The following is a 24,729-nucleotide window of genomic DNA, read 5'->3' as shown; positions in this document are numbered from 1 at the left end:
AAATTACCCAATTCATTTACCCCCGCCATCGCACTGCGGAGCAACTTAATTACCTGCAAATTTATAAGAAAGCGCTCACAGACAGATTTTCTAACCAATTTCCATCGTTCCGACCAAGAGACCGGTTAACCAATTACAGACTGCGATCCCTAATATATATAAGAAATCTTTAGAGTATCATCCATGTACTACATATGTAATATATTTGAACATATTTTAGACGGTATTTTCCGTAAATAATACTGGTATCGTTGAAATACACATTGGGAGCAGAATCTCCTCTCCTACAATGAAACATTTAATCTGTGTGTAATTATCTGAAGTACTTATTTATTGTTCAAATTAAATAAGATTTTCTTGAAACGCGTCCTGTGTATTACAGATAATTGAGTAGAATGAAATAAACTCATTTATGCTTTAAGTTTCAATTTATCAATAAAAACATGTCAAGAACACTAACAAAAATCATAACAATGCAACCTCTCGGTTACTTCCAGTCTGGAAGCAAATATTCCTGCTTGGTCTCGATAAATGCTTGCTTTATTTTTTCGATTTTGTCAGTTGTGTACTGCTTTTTTGAGAGATGATGGAATAATGTTCTACTTGCTTCGATGCGTTGGCGTCTGTGTTCGTCATAAATGTTATTATATTGTTCCTGATGAATGATATCGTCCTGAAGTAAGTGATCACAGAGTGGGAAAACTTCCACAGTTTGGATAAATTGAGCACAAGTTTTTTGCAAATGGGTTTGGAAGGAAACTGACTCAAACCTAGTCACTCTACGAGAGGGTTGTTGTATGCTAACGTTATCAAGGGAACTCCGAACTTTCTCAATTTTGGCTCGATTTGTTTCCAGTGCTTTCATCACTTCATCAAGAGAAGTTTGTCTTTCAAAATGGTGGGCTTTGGCGGTTTTTTCAATTTGTATTAACATCTGTTGTAAAGTTTTTAGTGTTGGTTGGTCACATGAATCAACATCATGCTCTATGGGTAATCTTCCAGAACTAGGTGAAGGTTTCATTATATCAACTGGTGTAAGGTATCCTTCTTTTTCCTCATAAATTTCATCGTCTGCTTTGGAAGCATTAAGAGAGTAAAGGTTTACATATTTTTCCAGATCATTTGTAGCATCAGTTAATGTCTTTTGAACTTCTACCGTAAATTTTCCCGATTCCAACTCCTGATCTACGCCTCTCAATGTCTTCAATAATTGGTTTACTGCAACTTTAGCATATGGCGAAGAGATGTCTCTGACACTTCCCTCTGTGTTTTCAATTGCCTCTGATTCATGAAAGCAGTGCAAACATTCTACCGTCTCTAATCGGATGCGAAAAATTTCGAACCAGACGTACACCGGCAAATTAATATCCACTTCAGGAGAAATCGTTTTTGTGAAGACACATTTGTTATCCTTATGAACATGAAACTTCCCTTTGATGGATATGCAGACATAAAAGTCCCCTATGCAATTGTCTCTCTCTAATTTCACAGCAATGCTTGGACAAAATTCCAAAGAGTTGGCCGAATTTGCATTGCTGTTGGAGATTCCTATTTTGATATGATAAAGCCTGGGCTTTTCTTTGTCGTCAATGTGTTCCGTTTTGACATGAACAGAATGACTTTTTTCCAGGCTGTTCTCTAGCACTGCATAAGCCAGAGGAATCGGGGACAGCAGAGATATTTTTAGTCTTTCTTTTTGTAAATCAATATTTCTGTCAACTTTTTCGTGAAATCGCAAAGCTGACCCGTCTTCTTTATCTGAAAGTATAAATACAAGCAATATTTTTGGAGCATATATTAGACACGCAACATTGAAAATAATGTACATGTGTGACTTTTTATTTTAGGAAAGGAAACTTTGTGAAATTTATCCGAAAAAGATATTTCTACTGATAGCTGTTCGGTCTTTTGTTGAATTAACTAACTTTGAAATCAGCCCATTAAATTTCTGAACTAACACAATTTCTAATGCACAAACTCCTGATTTCATTGTCGAAAACTAATTCTTGGTTGTTTACCTTTGATTTCTGCTGTCATGCCTTCTCCAAATTTTAGGTAAATGACTATCCATACTTCAGCACCGGGCATTAAAATCTTCCCTTGAGGAGGGGAATCCTTGTACTTCGTCTCAAACACGAATGTTCTTCTACTATCTGCCTTCTTAACAATATCTACCGTGCATTTTCGTTTATGGAACCGAACGTCGGTTACCAACACGATCTGATTATTCTTGACAGCTTGCTGTATATCACTCAAGTGGCTTGGTTCCGTCTGTGTAAGCCCAATGCTTGCATGGCCACTTCCGTGAAAGATGGCTTCATACTTCCGGTCGTCTTTGAGCGGAAGATCAGAGAATGCAAATCCGTCGGATTTTGAAAATTTCCATCTGGCTTTAACACAGTTATGGGCACCATCTTCTTCTATTGCGATATTCTCGCCAAGGTTTTCTGAAAACTGGGGTTTCACCCCCTACAATTAAATGAGAAAAAAATAATGTACCATTTACATGTAATGAATGATCATATAACTTGTAATATTAAAGAAATATTTCCGTTGCTTTTTTCTATAAGCATGCGAAAAACAAGTGAGGCTCCAACAGCATATAAGTTGACAGGAAAAGAAAATTTGAAGTATCAGGCGAATAGGACACGATTTCAGTTTTTTGGTAAAACAGAACAAACAAGATGTGTTTGTGAAACACTGACGCCCCCGTATGGCAACTTATAGCAAAGGTTAAACTTTCTCAAATGCAAATCAAATATGCTGGTACCCAAAGTAAGGTCTTGTACCGAGGAATATACCTGTGAAATGTGAAAGCCCTAGCAGCAACCATTGAAAAGATATGGAAAAGTTAAAAGTTTTTCAAAAGTAATTCAAACATTAAGGTCAAATGGTCAAAATTAATGGCACCCAAGAAAAGGCCTTCTCACAAGAAATACACATGTGAAATATGAAAGCCCCAGCAATAACCGTTTAAAAGGTATGGCCAAGGTTAAAGTTTTTCAAAAGTAGGTCAAACTCAAAGGTCAAGGTCAATGGGCTATAATTGGTGGTATCTAAAGAAAGGGCTTGTTACAAGGATTACATATGTGAAGAATGAAAGCCAAAGCAGCAACTGTTCAAAAGTTATGGCCAATGTTAAAGTTTTCCAAAAGTAGGTTAAACTCCAAGGTCAAGGTAAAAGGGTCAAAGTTGTTGGTATCCAAAGGAAGGTCTTGTCACAAGGATTACATATATGAAGAATGAAAACCCTAGCACCAGCCCTTCAAAAGATATGGCCAATGTTAAAGTTTTTTTTTCAAAAGTAGGTCAAACTCGTAGGTCAAAGATAAAAGGGTCAAAATTGTTGGTATCCAAAGAAAGGCCTTGTCACAAGAATTACACATGTGATGTATGAAAGCCCTAGCATTCGCCGTTCAAAAGTTATAGCCAATGTTAAAGTTTTTCAAAAGTAGGTCAAACTCGTAGGTCAAAGGGTCAAAGTTGTTGGTATCCATAGAAAGTTCTTTTCACAAGGATTACACATGTGAAGTATGGAAGCCCTAGCTCTAACCGTTCAAAAGTTATGGCCAAGGTTAAAGTTGGGAAAAATTTTGTAAAACTGGGTCAAACTCCAAGGTCAAAAGGTCAAATATGATGGTATCAAAAGAAAGGTCTTGTCACAAGGAATGTTAAAAGTTTTTGCGGACAAACAAACAGACAGACACAGACGGACGGACAGGGCAAAAACTATATACCCCCGAATCTTCGATACGGGGACATAAAAATTTCTTTGACAAGCAAAGTTAAAAAAAAACATGATGTGTTTGTGAAACACTGATGCCCCCGTATGGCAACTTACATGTATAGCAAAGGTTAAACTTTCTCAAATGCAAATCAAATATCTTGTCTCAAGGACAAACACATCTTGTTTTTCTATATTTCAGTATTTGTCAATGTTTGATATCACGTTCGATTCACATAAAAAGAGTACTGATATATTTGTAGAAAGCCCATATTCAATTTTAGTTATTTAGGAATTAAATCCAAGTTTCTGACGTAGAAGAATGATTTATGCGTCCAAAGTTCTCGTACCAGTGCAGAAAGGAAAGCGATGTGTACTTGACATAGTTTTTTTTTCTGTAGGACAGGGGTGCATTCCCTTTACCTTTGTCAAAAAGAAATCCAATTTCAAAGATTGATCAAGTACTTCTGTTGGACTTGCCTAAATGTATTCTTTGCTAACGTACATGTTTAAGATTTCTTTTTTCATTAGAAAACGGTTCTTAAGAGGTTTGCGAATTTGTAGCTGTGTTTTCCGGCATGAATCATGCACTCGTCATTTGGTTTACATTTCTTTTTTACTTTATCAGTAACTAGTACTTTTAAATTGAAAATTTAATTACAGAAACTCGGGATAAGATGTGATGCACATGTATATGTCCCTGTAAGCACGTGTTCTGCCTCGGATGAATTCATATATGCATTCTAAAAATTTTGGATTTATACAAAAAATAATAGATAAAGAATAATTTGACTATCTACAGAAATGCGACGGGTTGTTAAATACAATAGAAAAACTACAGCTATGAACTTTCAAAACCCAACAACAAACTTCTGATGAAAATAAGCAAAAAGTCTAATAAATTACATAATTAAGCTGGTTTTATCACGTCTGAGAGAAAGATAAATACAGGTTGGGTGGAATGGGAGGAAATTGTCAAAATCACGTGTGTTGAAGAAGGCAATAGATTGAAAGACTAAATAAATAAATTATCTATTCTTGTTTTTTTTAATTTGTTTACTTATTTGGGAAATGTTCAATGTGTTTGCCCACTCCTCGCCTATATATTTTTCTTTAATCCAACCGTGCTCCGAAATACGATCTTTGTATTTGGAATTTAAAATCACTTTTTGTATTATATGAAAAATACAAACTGCTTTGAGAATTAAATGATACCGCAAATAAATGCAATTAACTGAGCACGGCCAAGTACACATACATGTAAAAGGTACCACATCTTGTATGCTTGTATTGACTTATAAATTTATGTTTTCAAACATGCAGGACCAAAAGAAATGTCGTTATGACCACTTTTATTTTTTTTTTCTTCTTCCTGTAGAGATTTATTTGCCAGTGATAACTGAATTCTCTAGACCCGATACTCTAAACATTACGATACACTATATGAACGTGTTACTGTATTAATTCTACTTGTACACAGTATTTTTTTTCGAGTAATCTTTCTTTGCATATTGAATATTGCAGTGCATCCGAAATACTTGTGTCAAGTATGTAATATAATGAATATATATTTCAGTAAACATATCTCTAATCTTCCTTTTTTTTAAATCAAATTTCAAAGAAGAAATCGTTTGACAATAAAATAGAAGGGGGGGGGTGCCGGCACAGAATATCCCCACAAAACGAATGAGGTCGTGTCTCTTGCAGCTTAGTAATTTATTTTTATTTCAGAGATAAGGTGTGTATTTTTTTCTGTGAAATTCTGCACGGTCGAGTGAATCATTCTGGGGAAAAAAGTCAATTAACTCTTGAATTTTTAACTTCACTATAAAAGAGATGTTCTCATGTCTGTATGCCTGTTTTCGTATAGAGCTAAAAATATGAAATTTTACATGTTATGTATAAACAATGTAAAATATTCTATCACTGTAAAAAGCACATTTATATGAGTAAAGCTGCGAGGTTAATATTTCCTACAATCTTAATAAATACTTGAAAGATATAAATTATGTCAAGACATGTGTATAAGGAATTTTACGAAGAACAGGGGAAGGTGGAAATTATGATAAAATAATGGTCAACAAACATAGGAAAAAGAAACTAGCCCTTAAAAAATTATTTATCGATCAAAAAAAAATATCAGAATTGAAAAAATAAATATATAAAAACATAATACATGCATTACAAAAAATAAGCAACTGGAAATACTTTTTAAAAAACGGGGCGGGGGGGACATACTTAATCCTGCTTTAATTACCCTTTTTTCTATTATATATAAGACTCAGTGAAGATGGCTGTCAACACCCCCCCCCCCCACCCACATCCCAAACCACCCCCAATAAATTGTCAATAATTCTGTAATATGTTATCTATATCTAATATACCTGATACTCTGGATATCCAGCTGCCATTTCACTTCCTAGTAAACATTATCCAAGTTCTTCTGAAAGATAATTACATTGACTTAATGAAATAAAAATTATTCCAAACATTTAACAAAAAGAATTTGTTTTCAAAGTGACAAATTCAACATACACACGTATTTATTTTATTTCACAGTGGCGGATCCAAGATTTTTAAATGGAGGGGGACAACAAGTTGGGGTTGTGGGGGGAAGCCCAGGGTGAATGATTCAAGGATGGGAACGAGCACAATTTAAAAAAAACATAAAGAACGTGTATATAAAACAAACAAGGTAGGTGTAAAGAAACGAGTTCTTTACTCCGGGTTTCTCCTGAAGGGTGTTCATCAGAAAATTAAAAATGATTAATTTATATACATCTTAAAACTTGACAAGTCTAGAAAAATATCAAATTTCCTATCTTATATTGCTGAATGTCACGTTTAATCCGAGACGTTGTTTGAAAATAAAGCCCCTGAATCGAAAATGCACTTAGGAACGGGGTTTCGCTTGATTTTAATCTCTCTCTCTCTCTCTCTCTCTCTCTCTCTCTCATTTGAAAAACAATATTTGTTTTACACTATGCGTCCTATATATGACACCATATATTTGATATATTCTCTCTCTCTCTCTCTCTCTCTCTCTCTCTCTCTCGTGTTAATGTATTTCGTGGCTTCCAACCGTTACTACATATGTACGTTATGTGCTTAATCTACGTCAGCAGAGGTTTTTGCACAGACAAGATAAATATTTCTTATTTAGATGTCTTCAGCATTGTTTTGTTGCTAGAAAGAAGATCTGCAGGAACTTTCCTCTACCATGCATAACCCATAACAATTTTGTTTCACAGAAATATATATCTATTAAAACGAAAGTAGTATTGTTCAAATGACACTTTTCATTCTTCCTTTAAAATCAAGCAAATCACTGTGGAATGAATTTCAAAGCCGAGATGTACAGATTTTTTTTTTTAATAGAGATGTACATGTATAATAATTGTCTATATTCCCATATATTAAAGCGCACCCTTTCATGCACCAAACAAACAATAAGTGAATAAATAAAGAATAAATAAATAAACAAATAAAACATAAACGAATATTTAATATATCCAACCCACTGATCATTGTGTTTACAAATTTGTTGCGTTTTATTATATAGTACTTTAGGAAATAGCTGACGTTGCATATATATAGGAACTGAGAATTTTTCGGTCACACATATCGGGAGGTTGTACGGGTTTTTCCTAACTTGAGGGGTAGGTGGATTAAAGGAGGGTTTTATACCCACTCAAAACAAAACAGAAGAATGATTTTTTTTTTCCAATCAAAAGACAATAACCTTAACGAAAGAGTCCTCTTGGTAAACAATGTACTAGTAGATATTTATCTCTTATCTATGAATCATACCACTTTATCACGAGGGGTCCGTGTTGCCAGGGTCCGAAAATTTTTTTAGGGGGGGGGGGTTACTTTACACAAAAATTAAGTTCACTGAAAATTTTGCCCCCTCCTTAACAACCACCCCCTCCCCTTCCCGCCGAATCTGGATCCACTTATGCTAGGTGTATCTCTATATATACATATATATTCTTTCAATATATTTACTTATAATCAAAATAGTAAACTGATATCCTATATAATACCTATAAACAGTAAAACGTTAAATAACTGATAGTGTGATAAAACATACCCGATATCCTGCAAGGCTCTAGAGCTATGTAAATATTCCAATGTTAGAATGGGAAATTATTATAGTCGGGGAAATCCGCCAAGCACATACCGTATGAATCAGCGTTTTTAAGTACATGTTTTCCACACTTTAGATATTGGTAACTACTATCTGTCCCTTTTTGTACTCTTTATATTCATATAAAATCTTACCTGGGGTACAGAGTTATAAAATTGTTAGACAAATTAGTCCTGCTTTCGGTTTTGACTGACCGTGGCAGAGATTCGCGCATTACGGGTGCAGTTCTTCCGGGTACAGACATACCCGCCAATGGAAAATTAAATACCGAGCTTTTAAAAACCGCTTTATTAAAAACTTTGTCAGAAACAACTAGACCCTGACAAGATACAGTCAATAAAATTAATGATTTTTATTTAGTTCTTGTTAAGCCCTCCCCCCCCCCCAAAAAAAGCTCAATCATTAATGGGCGCAGGACGTGAGAAAAAAACACTCTTAAGCACCTGAGAGGCCCGTAGACCGGGGGGAGGGGGCACGGGGGAGGGGATTATCCCAAATTATTTTGCCACTTTACTACAAAAAAAAAAAAATACGCTTACTTAAAGTTGTGTCCCCTCAGTAAATTTACCAGTATTTAAGTGGTATCTTTTGCAATGCAAGGATTGTGTAATCTCCCCACGTTGCATTAGGATACACGGTAGTACCAGGCCGGTAGGAAGCAATTTCAGCTAGGGAGCACAACCATACATTTTCAGTTGGGGGGGGGGCACTATCAACTACCAAAAAATTCAAGCCAGAAAAAAGGTCATCCGACGTAATTATTGAGGGGGCACAAGCATATAGTAGCTTTGTTTTCTATTGTATTCTATATATTGGCAAAATTATTGGGGGGGGGGGGAGGAGGGCACGGCCCTACTAAATTTTCCAGGTTATGTAAAATTACACTTGCATTTGATCGATCGAAAAATTTTGGGCTAATATTATACTATAGGAAATATAGGAAAAGTTAAAACATCAAGTCTTTAAAAATCTATGTCTTTTACCAAATTTAGAATTTGTTCAATTTAAATTAGTATGTGATTGTCCAATTATACTTTAAATTGTACAAATTCTAAATTTTGTAAAGGTATCATATTGTAAATATTGAATTTACCGGGTGGCAGTAAAAATTCATGTTAGTTGTCATGTTATGAATTTTGTATTTACTACCAGACGGTAAATTCTAAATTTTCAAAATGACAGAGGACATACACTTACAAGATTGTCTTTGACCCAGATTTATCTAATTACATTTATGTGCAGTTGTCACGTACGCTACATTTTTTAACAATTAAGTTTAAAATTAAGGGTCAACGGATTCCTTTTACTATAGCGCAAGCAGTCGTGTGTACTTAAGTATGTTATAGCATCGAAATTATCAAAAGCAACCCCTATATAAAATGAAAAATTGATATTAATTGAGCAATATAGTATATCAATTTTATTAATGGACGGTTAAAACTAAAGTGTCTATCAAAGATAATGTTTAATTTTTTTAATTTTATTTTGGATTCAGTTTCTGAGTAAATATTCAACACAAGTAAAGCCGTTAAGAACAGGGTAATTTCAGACTCACACATACTATGAAAAAACATGTGTTCGTTTGCTGTGCATTGCATTCTTAGAGATGCAGTCTATTAAGATTCCGGGAGGGGGAGGGGGATTATTGGTTGTGTCACCCTATATACTCTCTAGAGCTTCTTCTTACGATCGAAGGCAGTGTTTTGACCATGAACGCATAAAATGAAGATGCTTTATGAATGGGAAAGTGTAAATAAAGAGATCAATAGGCAATTCTTATTGTATGTTTAAAAATTATTCAGAATTCTTTTCAAATTTATCATTTCAAAGCGTGATGATCTTCCACGGTCAAATTAAAGATTTGCAGCTGTGTACTTGTGTGTGTGTGTGTGTCCGGGGGGGGGGGGGATTTAATGACAACAAAAACTCTCAATACTTGAAGTTTGTATACCCCTAAATTTAATTGGCATATTTTGGGGGGGGGGGGGGGGGTGGTGGATGGGGGATGTATTTTCCTCAATGAGTGCACAGCTTTCAGATACATAGATGTCTCCCTTCAGAAATGACTAAGCCCTGAAATCCACAAAATGCTTGAATAACCCAGAATTGCTTTTTTTTTATTCTATCAAAATTCATCCAAAAAAGGGGTTGACGATGGTAAACAAGCATTGATTCCTCATCAAGAAGACAGATCTGAAATATTTCCCCTGTACAACTTTTTCTCCGACTCTTACTTCCGCATTACATATTTTGACGGGTGAGGGGGGAAGGGGGATATCTGGTTAGTTTCTTCCTTATATTCCTCAATTGCCTTCCACATCAAACTGTTATGCCATTTAATTGTACAATATATAATAAAATAAATGCACGTTGTACCTGTGAAGAGATCAGGAATCTCTATCTTATTGTCACGTGCTACAGTGCAAATTTTGAATTTACTGCATGGGTGGGAGTAAATACAAATTTACAACATGACAAAATGTTCTAAATTTTGTAGTTGCTCCCACCCGGTAATTTCAAATTTAGAACGTGACAATATGAACAAGAGTTACGCATGTTTTTCATGTGTTAAATTATACTTACCCAGGCGTGGATCCAGGATTTTTTCCGGGGGGGGGGGGGGGGTCCACCCCAGTCAAAAAAATGTCCAACCCAAAAATTTCTTGACATGCAAAATAAAAAAAAATACAATCCAGTTCTCAAAAACTTTGATGTAACATATACTTTTAATAACTCTGCAAATTCCAGGGGTGGATCCGAATCCCCCCAAACCCCAAACCCCCCATCCGCGCATGTTACTGTATAGAACATGTACTTGGCATGCAACACAAATCGAATTATATTGATCCTTGCCACGTCTTACCCCTTAAATATGTAGCTCCCGATCCCCTTCATCCATGTAGGCCTTACTAGGGCGAATGTACGTATAGGAATCAGGTGGCTTGTATTTTTTTCAGAAGCAGGGATCGGGGGCCGCATTGAGAACCACAGAATGTCTAGTGGGGGTCCGGGGTCCAAGCCCCCATATAAGCTCTTGAATTTTAGAAATTTTAAGGTTAAAATATAAACATAATGTGTATTTATAATTAGCCTATATGTACATATACATGTAGGAGTAGAGGGAGGTGAAGGTGCCTCCATTCCCCACACCCGGGACCCCTTAGTATTTACTTTATGCAAAACATCTCTTCCTTTTTTTCATCCTTTTTTGATTATTGGCATGGCAGGTTATTGAACTTTGATTTGGGGGTGGGTAGGGTGGGTCTGGTGGGGTGGGGTGGAGGGGGCTTTCCCTTTACAAAACATAGTATTACGTTTCGTCATGTGTAAAGACGGAGGGACTTATAATTCTTATCTATATATCTTATAAATATATAAGTTAATTTCTACTGCTTTCTTTTTCAATGTTAACAACATTCTGTGTGTTTTCCCTGAAAAAAATGGTTGGCAGGTCAGAGCGCTTCATTTGCAAGGTATTTTTTCTGCAGAAAAATGTGCGCTGTTTTTTCTTTACTTATTACATTAACTCTTTTTTTTTTTTTTCAAACAACCGATCAAATTATTTATACCAAAAAAGTCTTGGGTGTTTTGGGTGTTTCACTTTGGATTGATGTCCCCAGAAATTCTTTTAATTTTCTTCATCAGTCTAGATCTCGGACAGTGAAGTGTATTAATTTTTTTTTGAAAATGGGGGATCGCTATTTTTATCTGTAAAACCATTCTTCTTTTTTTAAAAAAAAATGAGACAATTAAAATGACAACTGCTTTAGTCTTCAAAACAGAATTCGGATTTGAAAAATATAATTTGAATATACATGTACTACCTAAGAAAAATCAAACAATTTTAATTAAATTCAGCAAATCATCGTCTCCCAGTTATGACTGGGAGATGACGTGGTTGTGGAATGCCGTAAAATATTAGACTTTGTAATATCTTAATAACAGACAAAGAGCAGATAAATATCACTACATTCTATAGAATGCCATTTTTTCAGAATGTAGGAAAAAGCGTCTGCCTATAAAATATTGAAATAGACCGAATTTTTACAATTCGCATAATTAATAATATTAGTCTAATTAAATTACCCCCTCCACTTTTGAATCTGGGGGAATATTTCAGATTTGGGGTATCTTTGTGTTCCCTCCGCACACTTTTTTTTAAAATTTGATTCCAAGTGGTAAATACATCCCGAGATTTGTCTGATGTCTTCCTCACACTTTCCTGAACAGTAAACAGTACCACTCCCCGACTGTCCAATCCCTCCCCACTCCCTCTTTGGTCGAGTGTGTAATATATAAACTACTGTAGACATTCTGTACCTTAAAGGGGGAGGGGGTAGTATAATCTTGCACAAGTACTGTCCAAATTAATCCGAAAACTTTTTTCACTTTTTTATTGGAAAGGGGGGAGGGTAGTATGACAAGTCGATTTCTTTCATATGTATTATTATGCTTCCTGTCAGTTTGTCACTATATAGTCAATACCCAACTATTTTCGCATAGTGGTCTAAGGATTTATATAGCGTAAGCATACTATGCCGAAATAGAGCACGGCTTCTTTTTCTGAAGAAAAACCGATAGCGCCCACGCCGGGGATCGAACTCACGACCCCGAGATTGTCAATCCGACGCGCTACCGATTACGCCACAGGAGATTGTCAATCCGACGCGCTACCGATTACGCCACAGACGCCGTTATCTATAGCACTGTATTATAATATATATAAACTTAGTTTCAAATATTTTACACTAAAAGAAAAAAAAAATAAACAAAATAATTTTTATAAAATAGTATATCTTGCAATTTTTTACCCTTCACACAACTAAAATTCTCTGAAACTATCTGTACATGGAACATTCAAAATTAAAGAAAAAAGATTATAACGTACAAGTAGCACAACGTGACGTCATAATAGGGGTGTACTAACATGAATGCAAGAGGTGATGAAACATTGGAAATGGAGAAAATATTGTCGTTTTTATACAACAGTCAGCATAATAATAACAATAGTGTTGCACTTTGCATGCAATATGCCTAAATAGTAGTCAGGGTTTGACACATAGTGCACTCGCCTCCGACTCGTGCACCATGTGTCAAACCCTGACTACTATTCAGGCATAGTGCATGCGAAGTACAACACTATTATATAAGTAGTATTGTATATTCATTATATTATATATGACTCATTTTACCAGGACCCTCTACATGTTTGATATCTCCCTGTAGATCTGTGTATATGATGCCAGCACATGCACAGTGCATCCATGCAGGGTACCCGAAAGAATGACGTTGACTGCCTTAAGGTCCCCAAGTGGATCCAATGTATAGAGTCCTGGATTTCGTTTCAAAAAAGAACTTACGACTAAAACCAACAAGTTTAGCTGCATGTAAAATCTTACAAAATTTTTCATTCATGTTAAACTTGCTTGTGAAAAAATATCTAGCTCTAAAAACACTTTGAAAATATTGTGTTATGTATATCTCTTATGTATATGTATATTGTATTTCGTGTGTATGATCATAATCATTATATACATTTTAACAATGTACTTTCTTTTTGTCCCATGAGGGCCCTTAATTGGTCAATAAACGAATTGAATATTGCTACCATTTTTTTTTTTTTTTTTTTTTTTTTTTTTTTTTGATTTATTAAAAGCGTCGTATATTCAACAAACTTATCTCCATATCTTAAAAAGGTTTTTATCATATACAGTAAGTTAAACAATATCGTTTCATAGATCAACAAAGAGCCTTTTAGCCCGTTAGATCCGTGCCACTTAATTATCCCGCCGCTGACATGCAACACTGAAAATGATTGGTCGGTTTTCCTTTATCGTTCACAAAGAAAAATCCTATTCCCCAAAGCGCTTATTGAACCATTGACTGATATCATTTTTCAAGCATACGGTTGACGCTGACGGAGGGAAAAAAGAAAGAAGAATGGCTTTCGGTACTGAACAACAGAAGGATTTCGGACAGGTAAATCGGTTTTTATTTTTCAATCTAAGCAGCATAAATTTAGGAAAACTTTTCACTGCACATGTTTGTTAAGCTACATTTGTTTTCTGTGGAGAGTATGCCGAGTATGTCCCATAAATGAGATCAACGCGTCATCGAATGTAAACATTTCTCCTAGGCTCAGGTGAATCACATGGCTGCATTTTGTGTACTAGTTACAAACAAAAATTGATTATATAGATGCGTCATTGATGACTCTTCCTATTCCTATATGCATTATTTATTTTTAGAAGTTAGCTTTCTTGAGAATTTTTATTTTAATTGACGTGGCCATTATCTGCGGTTTTGTGTATCGTAATCGTTGAACAAAGGTCGATGATCTAGAAATAAACAAAGGACCCCCACGTCAAGGTACAAAGACTGAAACTCATCCAGCGTGTTCAGTCTAGTTACAGCACAGTTGATTAAGTTACCTGAGAATTTACAATTATATACATTTTTTATTTTACTTTGAGTTAAACCTTTTTATGTGGGTTTTTCAAATGAATTGAATACACAAAGACAATTTAAACTTTTCCTTAAAAGAAAGTCTTAAAACATTTTTTTTTATTAATACACAACAAAACCACACATTTGCTGAAAACAGTTCTTCTTAGAAAAATTCTATTTCTAGTGTTGGACTATTTTTTGGGAAATACTCAATTGACAAAGCAGTGCAATACATGTACCAGCAGTACTTTTGAAAAAATGAGTTGATGCTCATTGTCTAAGTGACTTGGTAGCAGTTATATAGTATCATTATATAAAAAAAAATTATATTGGTAATGGTTGGGGTTTAGAATAGAGTTGCATGTCATTATGAAATTTTTTTATTACTTTTGTGTATTATTTAACAGATTAAGAAAGGCATCAAGTACACAAGTATACTGACTGATACATGTTCTTGTCATGTTTACCCCAGGTGTTTTATGTTCAAAGGGTGAATACATTAATCAAAATCCTGATGCTGTGCTTAATGTACACCCCAGGACCAATATCTAACTGTGACATATTTTAAAGCTCTCTTTGATACATTAATATTAATTATATGAATGATGGGGAAAGCTAGGGTACATGCACCTGTTACATTTTTCCCCTCAAAAAACAAAATAGTAAGGTGTTATTTCGCATGGGGTTAGTCATGTTAATATTTCTTTATTATATAAATAATGCATATGAGAGAAAAATATCACCCAATTAGTTTTCCGGTGTTTATACTAATTTTATAACAATGACAGTATTAACTATAAAAAAAAACTATTTTCTTAATTTTACACTTTGAAATAGATATATTACTGTCTTGTACTATCTTGTATGTGTCCAAAAAATATAAGTGAACGAAAATTGACCCCAATTTTTTTTTTTACAGTTTGAATTGAAAATTCCGAAAAACAGCTACAAGGAAAATTATCAATTAAAAAAGTCAACATATTATATAACAAGCAAATCCAACAAGTATACACAGAATGACTCAAAACCTTCATAGAATGGGATAATCTTATTGTAATCCTTTGACTCAGAATAATCCCAAGAAAAAAAGAAAAACAACAACACAACAATTATCTCCATACAAACAAAGAGACTAGGCCCCCTATTGTGTGTACCCAGCCTGGGGCCCCCTTGTTGATTAAACCTATTGTTGTTGTTCAATACATTCACAAAGACCAATGTATTGAGCTGCATCAATTAATGTATTTAACACACAGCTCAGGCATGTAGCTGTGCTTTTTTTCTTTTTCTAGGGAGCACCTGCTTGTATTTGCTAACACATGTATACACACACATGTCTTAAAGCTTATTAACACTTTTCCCCTATTCTCTTTGTGTACTTGAGTATTTCATCATCATGGCTTGATTTTGTAGTACCACTGATTTTGGGGGTTATGTAATTTTACCTAATAGAGGATATGGGGTTTTTGTACTTTACTTTTCTGCAAAGAGGTCTGGCAATTATTATTGTAAACAAAGACTTTCAGGTCTTGGCAATTAGCAATGTAAACAAAGGCTTTCTTTGCCTTATGTAACATAATACACTGAATACTAGAGGGGGAGATTTTAGAAGGAAATGCTCTTTGTTATGTGAAAATGGTGAAGTATCAATGAATTTTAAGTCATCAATTAACAATAACAAGATTTTGTGGTGGTACAATCTAAGTTAGGTAGTTAATCAGGGATTTATCAATGATGTCTTAACTACCGGTAAACGGTAAACATGTCAAAAATTCCCCTTTTAGATATGAAAATTTTCCGGATTGAAGATACATATAACATTTAAATACATATTACATTTAAATATGGTAAGAATTTTCTAATGCAATTAACTTAAAGTGTGACATTACAAGGAAAAAAAATAAAATAATAGTAGCCATTCGAATTTGGATAAAAAAAAAAAAAAAACTGTGTACACATGATATATCATATTTCAATTTTTAACCAGAATTTATCATTTTTAAGCAGAGGAAATTAATGAATTCGGAGCATGTAAGATGGACAATATTTTAGAATTGACATCAAATCGTCTTCAGTTCATTAAAAATCTTAATAGGAGATATATTTATCAAAAAACAACGTACTCTCAACTTTTAAAAAATGTGTACTCTTTCAGTGATTCATTTTGGTCTGCGTCCTGCGTAAATTATGCACAAATTTTGCTCAGGACACATTATTTCAATTAATGTGTATTCAAATGGAGGCAATAAATTTTTTTATTTTAGATTGTTTCCATATACTGACCCATTGCATATTTTCAACATGCTAAGCGATATGCATGAGTGATTATAACTGTTTACAGGTATATCACAATTCACTGTTAAATTGCAGACATCAGAAAATATTTAGAAGTAAGATAGCATAGTTCAATTATGCCTACTGTGGAACATTTCTGAAAAGTATACTATACCTTTGTATTTAAGATTAACCTGTGTATTTTAATTTTTTCCTTAGAAGCAAAGTAAATTTATAAAATTTGATAATTTTTCTCTCTGACTAGTTTTCATTAAAAACTTTCTTTACTTCATTTACATATAATAGAACAACTCATTACTGATCTGTTTCTGTGTATGACGATTGAAGATCGTATTTATGATCTAAAAATAGAAACAAGGTGCACAGTTACAATATATTATTATTATGCCACAGAATCATGTATTCTTACTTCCAATTCAATAGTCAAAGTATAGACCATTCACAGCTACGATATAAAACTTTTGCGCTTTCGTGCAATACCCTTTTATATTTCACCAGAATTTCCTCTGTAGTATATAATATGCCGTACCATTGGTTTTGGAGGCATTGATTTTGGCATGGGACTCATTATTTTCATTAAGAGGGGTCCTTTGGACCCATGATAACCATTTTAAAAATGAATCACTGCTCTTTATTTGTCATCTATTTCTCTATTTCAGAAATTCTTTTAAAATAAAGTTTTCTCTACTTGTTCTGTCAATGTTACATGCAGATATTAACAGGATAATATAACCGGAATGATCTTTATGAACATGAAAAAGCATTTTCCTTTGTGTACCCTCACATTTAAAAACTTCTCCTAGTATTTCCACAACTTTCTCTTTTCTATCCAAGTAGTGAAGCATATATATGTTGCATGTAACATGGTCACAAAAAGTATCAATATTAAACCATGCCAGGAATGACTTTAAAAGAAAATCCCTGTTTTTCATGAAAGGGTAATTTGATTTCTACTTATATGATACAGTTTAATAGGAAATTTTTTAACATAGATAATCAAATTTGAAATAGATATTTATACCCCTGCTTGAAAAGTGGGGGATATATAGGGGTAATTTGAAATAGATATTTATACCTGTTTGAAAAGCGGGGGATATATAGGGGTAGTATGTCCTTCTGTCCGTACTTCCTTCAGCCTATAAAACTTTCGGGTATACCCATCTCTTATCTACAACTCTTATACTACTAAAATATTTTAATGAGACTTTTACAGAATCTTCATTACATAGCCCCACTGTGCATCTCTTAATTTATGTTTTAATCAGACATGTATTTGGGGTTTACCGTTATAGCAAAACATAGAAACAAGGCATTCTTTCTGTAATATTTAGGGGTACCCATCTCTTATCTGCAACTCCTTCTATACCATTGAATAAACTTCAGTGAGACTTTCACAGATTATTTAATACATAATGCCATTATGCACCCTTTTTATATTCTGATTGGACAGATATTTGGTGTTTCTCTTAGCAAAACAAGGACACTGCCATTCTTTCTATGATACTGGAGATACCCATCTCTTATCTGCAACTCCTTCTTTTACCACTGAATAAAATATAATGATACTGTAACAGAATCTTTATTACGTAGTGTCAATTTGCATCACCTATTTTTTGTTCTGATTGGACAGATATTTGGGGTTTCCCAAAGCAAAAAATGAACATATGAGATTACATTACATTACAATTACTTTTAATTGAAAGATGGATCCATTACACGTTATATCCCATTACTTTAAAAAAATGTAATGATTACCCGGGTACACTGCATTACCATTACACATTACCATTACCCCAGGTCTGATGAGATATGAGAGTGTAGGGTATCATTTTGCAAGTTCAGTGCTCACAGTACCTGTATATATTAGTCATATTTCATATAGTTACTTTTTGATAGTTTTAAAATATTACCATTTCTTTACAAGATAGTGAAAACAGCATTTAAAACAGAACAAAAATGAATAAATTTCCATTAAATTAAGATTTAGCATACATTGATCATAGTATGTAAAATTCAATACTAAGACTTGTATAATAAATGAAAACATACTGATAAAGATTTGGACACAAAATTTGACCTAGATATTAAATTTTGATAATTTCTGCCCAGAAACTTTATCAATTGACATGAGGCAAGGAAATGAAAAATAGACTTTGAAGTGAATCTAAACATCTGTAAAAAAAAAAATCTACTAAATTGGCAGGACTTATGCCCCTTTCCTGTAGAAATTTCATAGAAAATCATGAACCCCAAATATTGGCAAATAATGCTTTCCCCTGATCTGATTTTGTAATTTTTTTTTCTTACTGTAACATTATTTTGTGCATTCTAGAGTTCAATACTCATATCAAAGGAAATTGTGTTGCATTTAGTTTGATAATATTTCATGATAAATAGAATGGAGTAGAACAGCAGAATGTGCCAATATACACATGATATATAAGAAAAGTAACAATGTTTTTTTTTCTATTTCCAGGGATGATGGATGCAGTGTTGGGTGGGACTATGGGCGTGCTTAAACAAGAAGTAACCATGGTGACAGACATGATTGACAAGCTCAAGGGTAGAACTCTTCCGGAAAACAACCTTACGAGAAGTCTGGGCAATGAAACTAACAGTAAAAATGGTATGTTTTTAGAATGCTTCTACTCCAGAAAGCCTTTATATCAAAAGATTTTTATTAAACTGTTAACAGCTGAGCCAGAAATGACAAGACAAGCATTATTTGAAATATTTATAAATATACAGTAAACATACTTCTTTTCTGGATGGGATTAATTTAGGTTTAGTGATGCAGTCAAAAAATTTCTATCAAAATTTATCAAAACATACTTAAAAAGCATTTAAGACGTGAATGGTAGGGATGTGTGATTTTATTAGTATACCGGTATATCGTGATTTTTAATTGCTTGATATGTATCATGATACGGAGAATAAAATACCAGTATTTAAGTACATAGTTATAAATTCCAGAAATTATTCATTTATTTGTTCAAACTTTTTAAATTATAATTGCAGGAAGTGTTAAAAAAAAAATGTTGAAAACGGTAAATGAACGGCATCCTAACATCCAAACATGCTTTACATTATGTATTAAATAACAATTGAAAAAAAGTGAAGTTATGTTTTTTCAGCATATTTATAGGAAGAATTATGGATATTCATTTAAAATTATTGTAAAAATTGTGTGTAAAAATATCATGATATTATTGTGATAGTTTGGGGGAAAATTGTGATATACAGCGATATAAAATTTTTGGCAATAGAATATTGGTTTAAAATAAATTGTAATGTAGGGTAACTGTTCTATATACCGGTATAGACATATATGTATACATGTATGTCCTTGATACAGTGCAAACAGTTCAAAAAGGGATATTAAGATTCACAGAAAAAATAATTTTGTTTTCAAAGATTTAAAAATTTGACATTCTCAAGGTCTAACATACATCATAGTTTGACAAACCTCGCCTTTCCCCCATATCAGGCACATGCCAGACCTTCTTTCTTCTCGAACAGATCTGCGTGAATGTCCAAATTACTGAATATATTTAAGATCCCTTTGTGATTTAACCTTGGCATTGAACATTTTAAATAAGTGGACTGACAGGATGTTTTAGAGGAAGATTTTTGGAAGATTCATAGGACATTTCTTTTTAAATCATGCAATCTCATTTATTTCACTTTTATAGCTCTTGATGATTAATGTGCAAAAATGGCAAGTACGAGTCAATAATTCCTTACAAGAAATCAGCATTAATTAAGATTTGATAAACTCTTGGTTGTTAAATCATTAGAAATTGAATTACAGAAAAACAACAACAGCAGCAACAAACCTTACATGTACATAGATTTTCTTATCATATGAGAATTAATTAATACATGTTATTAAAGCAAAATGAGACTGTTGAATTATGATCAATTGTCAATTTGAGTATGTAAAAATTCCTATATCTCACAATGCAATAGAATCACCTGCTGCTTATTAAAGATAGAAAATTAATTAAATTTACACATTTCAGAAAATCGACCAAATAATGAGAATGAGTTACTTTTTGTACTGAAATCAAAAATTAGCAAAATAACCTAAATGAATTTATTCCTTTGAGCAGTGAGAGATCTTTATCATGCCAGCACCTATACATACTGTGACAATGGGACTTCGGTTTATATGGTCTCATCCAAAAGACTGACCTCCCTGTCACAGTGGATTTGAACCTGCAATGTAACTAAAGGATCAACTCCTTACTCCCCGGACTCCAAAGCAAATGCTCTAACCACTGTGCCGGGGGGGGGGGGGGGGGGGACTAATCAACTAATCACAATAGTTGGAACACAAGTATATATATATATAAATATATATAGAAGGGGGGAATACATCATGTATATTTCACATTCCCATGCATATCTCTTACCAAGGTTTTCCTTGTGTTTCAGAATCCTATGGATGTCGCCATTGCCAAGAAAAATTTTCGACTTTGCTAAGTTTACAGCAACACATTGTATGTGATCACACCGAAGAACTCAGGACAGAGCTAAACCAATACCAGAGCAAGAGGCAACGACCCATGGATGACGGTAGTGCAATCCATCCAAAGAAACGCAAAATTTTAGAAGCTGTGAAAGCTTCACAGGAGTGTACGCAGGAAGGCAAGGAGAGTAGGGTTAAGAATTTGGAGAATGGATTTCAGAGTAATGATGAAGATGACGATGATGAGGAAGACGAAGATAGGTTAGTCATCAGCACCTCACCCCCACCTCCAGAAAACACCAGCAATGATTCCTCAACTGTAGAGGAATTTATGTCATACAGACATAAAAAGTTGAAGAGGAAAGATTATTTTGAGACAAAAGGTGAGGTGAAAAAAGAAGAGGAAGAGCTGGAAAAGGAGTATGAGAAAATCATCAACAGAGCCAAGAGGGAAATTGACCAAGAAAATCATGAAATTCGGGAAAAATTAAAAAAGTCTAAGTTACTGTACACCACTTCAAAGTTTCCAGGACATGTCCAAACTGATACATCTCCTGAGCAGATGAATACCATTCAACCAGGTCACATGTTTGGTGGCGCATATAATATGTCACATCAAGAAAATAGGGTGCCTTATCCACCAGTGCCAGCAAATCCAGGGACCCAACAGTCAATGTATCCAGCCATAAATATGAATATGTATGGAAACTTTGCCATGCCTATGAATTTTCCTCATCACCCTATGATGTTTATGAACCCTGGGATGTTCATGCCTCCAATGACCTCAAGTCAACCTACAAATTATATTCCACAAGCAAATCCAATTCCAACATCTCCTTTGCCTTCTAAAGTTGATTCTGTATCAAGCCCAAAGATGTCACCAAAAAGGCATGAGTCTCCAAAGCCGGAGAAACCTAAAACAGCACGCCAGTCTAAACCAAACCGCCGAAACCAGAAAGTAGAACGAAAGGGAAGTTTATCAGATGATAAAAGTCAATCAGATGAGAAGAGTGAGGTTGTTGAGATTTATGAATGTAAAGTTTGCAGTAGAAAATTTTCACAAGTTGGAAATTTTCACAACCATATGAAACTCCATAATGAAAAATCCTGTAGCTGTGGTATCTGTAAGGTTGAATTTAGTGATAGTTATGAACTACAGCGACACATGAGGACCACCCATACTGGAAGCATGCCGTATAAATGTAACGAGTGTGATCGAGAATTTAGCCAGTACAATAACTTGAGAAGACATCTCCGCGTTCATAGCGGGAAGTCGTACAAGTGCCATATTTGTGGAAGAAGCTTCAACGAAGTTTTTTACTTGGAAATGCATATTGGTTCTCACACAGGAGAGAGGACATACAAGTGTGGGGTCTGTAATCTGACATTTAGAGACAATGCAGAGCTTCAGAAACATGTAAAAACTCACAGTGCGGATGAACTTCATACTTGTGATGTTTGTGGAAAATCCTTCAGCAAAGCCTGTGTTCTTCGCCAGCACAAGAAGATGCATTTGGGAATCCGTCCATACAAATGTAATATTTGTGAAAAAGCCTTCATTCATCGCCATCATTTAACAATTCATATGCGCATGCACAATACTTCTAAGCCATACACTTGCAAGTTTTGCCACAGGGAATTTACCCAAACTAGTCACCTGTATAAACACATTGAAAAACAACATGAAGAGGAAATCGGGAAAGCTGTTGATCTCAAATTGAAGAACGGAAAGAAAGGCATTCCATCTGCAGCAGAAATTGAAGAATTATTCTGCAAGATACAAAGTCCGTCCAATTTGTCATCTGCGAGCGTTGATAGTGGAAATATGGATAATGTTGGGAGACCGAGAAGTGACTCCAATGTCAGTCAAGCAGATTCAGCCATATCACTGCCAAGATCTAATGTGAGTCAGATCTCTGTAGAAACTCCACCTCCTCATGAATATTCATCAACTCCTCAATATTCACCCATATCTTCAGCATCTAGTCAATGTGACAATGAAGTAAGGTCTCATACGCCAACCAATGAATTTCTTCAAGTTCATTCAAAATCTGGAAGTGTTCAATCCATGGAAACACATTATGATGACCAGTCAGCAAAAGATGTTAATAAGGACCTAATGTCTCATACAAACACTCAGGAATACTCCACAGGAAATCCCATGCAAAGCAAAAATAATATGCTTATTACAAACGAAAGCCAGAATGTCCCCAAATATAATCCAGATAACATCAAAAGTACATGTTTTAAAACAGAGAAGTTTGATATTTCTCTAGATGTTGGTCGAATAACTGACACAGACCAAGTTTCCCAGGATTCAAAGATGTGTGCAAAGAATTCAAGCCTGAAGTCTGCCTCATCACCTTGCTCAAGTTTGTCATCTGACTCAGCTGTAGGAATTTCTGATCAAGCAAGCCCGCCTTCAGCCATTTTAAGTCCTGACAGAATCAAAGATGAAAAACATGAAGAAAAAGAAGAAAAACCCAAAAAGAGAAGAAGAAGGAGAAAGAAAGTTGAGATGAACAATGAAAGTGTTCCAATCAACAATGGTCAGGCACCAGCTACAGACAACCAGATTTCTAGCATGCCCTCCATGATGCCAAGTAATCCTACCGATATGCAGCAAATGTATCTCCTACAGATGCAACACCTACAAGGCATGCACATGGCATTGTTTGCCAACGCCATGGCAAATCAGACATATCCAAATGCAACGGGGGCCAAATACAATACTCCTGCTACAACTTCCAATGGGCTGCCCCCTACCTTTGGATATGGAAATCCAATGAACATGTTCCCACGGGCATCTCAGCCACAGGTGTTTCCCCCTGTTTCCCAGAGCGGATTCCTCAACCCAACCATAGAGACGAATAGACCCATGGACTTAAGTGTGGAAAAATAGTGTTGTTTTTTTTTACCCCTCAGCAGTTGAAAATTGCTTGCTCAGAATATAAGATTCCACAACACTGCTGTAGAGGCGAACAGACCCATGGACTTCATTGTGGTAAAATAAAGTGTTTTTTTTTTTGCTCCTCAGCAATTGAAAATTGTTTGCTCAAAATTTAGGATTACATAGACAAATATTTTTATTGTGCTGTTGCTCTGTGCACCATTATGTAGCTGATAAACATAATTATTTATTAATTTTTACTTACTACTGCAGGTCAGCCAGGTTCGTTTAAGTGACGTGTTCATGCATTTTATGTAATTGCATTTTATTATTTTTCCACTAAGGAATTATCTATACAATTTTTTTGAAAAAATCTTAATGCGATTATCAATTACTTTGCCAATAGATTTATAAAAGTAGGTTGTTCAATATTCTGTGTTCAATAAAACATTGATTTTTACCTGTAAACAAACCAGCCATTGCTCAAAATGCTTATTAATATGCAAATTGTATAAGTGTGTTCAGCCATATTGCCTTCCAAAGACAATTCTTTCATATTGTCAAAATGTATGTAGTTAAGATTTAAATCAATCTGTTCATTCCATTGAATTATTTCACACATTCATTAATCATTTGCAAGCTTTGAAACTCAGGATTTTTACACCATCTTTTCTTTATTAAAAGAAAAATATTTAATAGCAGAACTATAGCAATATTTTATTCTTAACACTGTGTGCCATAATGGAGAATAT

At 34.4% G+C, this 24,729-nt stretch overlaps 2 protein-coding genes across 2 annotated transcripts; one reads left to right on the top strand and one right to left on the bottom strand.

Moving 5' to 3' along the window:
- Window positions 1-487: 487 nt before the first annotated feature.
- LOC133198089 (uncharacterized) lies at window positions 488-6,135 on the bottom strand. The gene is made up of 3 exons (XM_061334235.1): window positions 6,109-6,135; window positions 2,019-2,469; window positions 488-1,758 (listed from the first exon to the last, which is right to left on the bottom strand). The coding sequence occupies exons 1-3, from the start codon at window positions 6,133-6,135 to the stop codon at window positions 488-490; spliced, it is 1,749 nt and encodes a 582-aa protein (XP_061190219.1).
- A 7,648-nt stretch (window positions 6,136-13,783) lies between these two features.
- On the top strand, window positions 13,784-24,054 carry LOC133198975 (uncharacterized). The gene is made up of 3 exons (XM_061334870.1): window positions 13,784-13,853; window positions 19,093-19,242; window positions 21,054-24,054. The coding sequence occupies exons 2-3, from the start codon at window positions 19,095-19,097 to the stop codon at window positions 23,987-23,989; spliced, it is 3,084 nt and encodes a 1,027-aa protein (XP_061190854.1). The 5' UTR covers window positions 13,784-13,853; window positions 19,093-19,094; the 3' UTR covers window positions 23,990-24,054.
- Window positions 24,055-24,729: the final 675 nt, after the last annotated feature.

This window comes from Saccostrea echinata, unplaced genomic scaffold (genome assembly GCF_033153115.1).
Source record: "Saccostrea echinata isolate AGI-Se365-2 ecotype Australia unplaced genomic scaffold, CSIRO_AGI_Sech_v1 ptg000033l, whole genome shotgun sequence".
In the NCBI taxonomy this organism is placed as follows: Eukaryota; Metazoa; Mollusca; class Bivalvia; order Ostreida; family Ostreidae; genus Saccostrea; species Saccostrea echinata.
Note: the sequence above shows the minus strand (reverse complement) of the source record. Positions and strands in the feature narration are given on the sequence as shown.

Excerpts from the sequence above, each read along its gene's own strand:
- LOC133198089 (XM_061334235.1), bottom strand. The coding sequence starts at position 6,135 with ATGGCAGCTGGATATCCAGAGTATCAG. Across the intron at positions 2,470-6,108 it reads CTGGATATCCAGAGTATCAG|GGGGTGAAACCCCAGTTTTC; the intron begins GTATATTAGATA and ends ATTTAATTGTAG. Across the intron at positions 1,759-2,018 it reads CATGACAGCAGAAATCAAAG|ATAAAGAAGACGGGTCAGCT; the intron begins GTAAACAACCAA and ends TTATACTTTCAG.
- LOC133198975 (XM_061334870.1), top strand. The coding sequence starts at position 19,095 with ATGATGGATGCAGTGTTGGGTGGGACTATGGGCGTGCTTAAACAAGAA. Across the intron at positions 19,243-21,053 it reads TGAAACTAACAGTAAAAATG|AATCCTATGGATGTCGCCAT; the intron begins GTATGTTTTTAG and ends CTTGTGTTTCAG.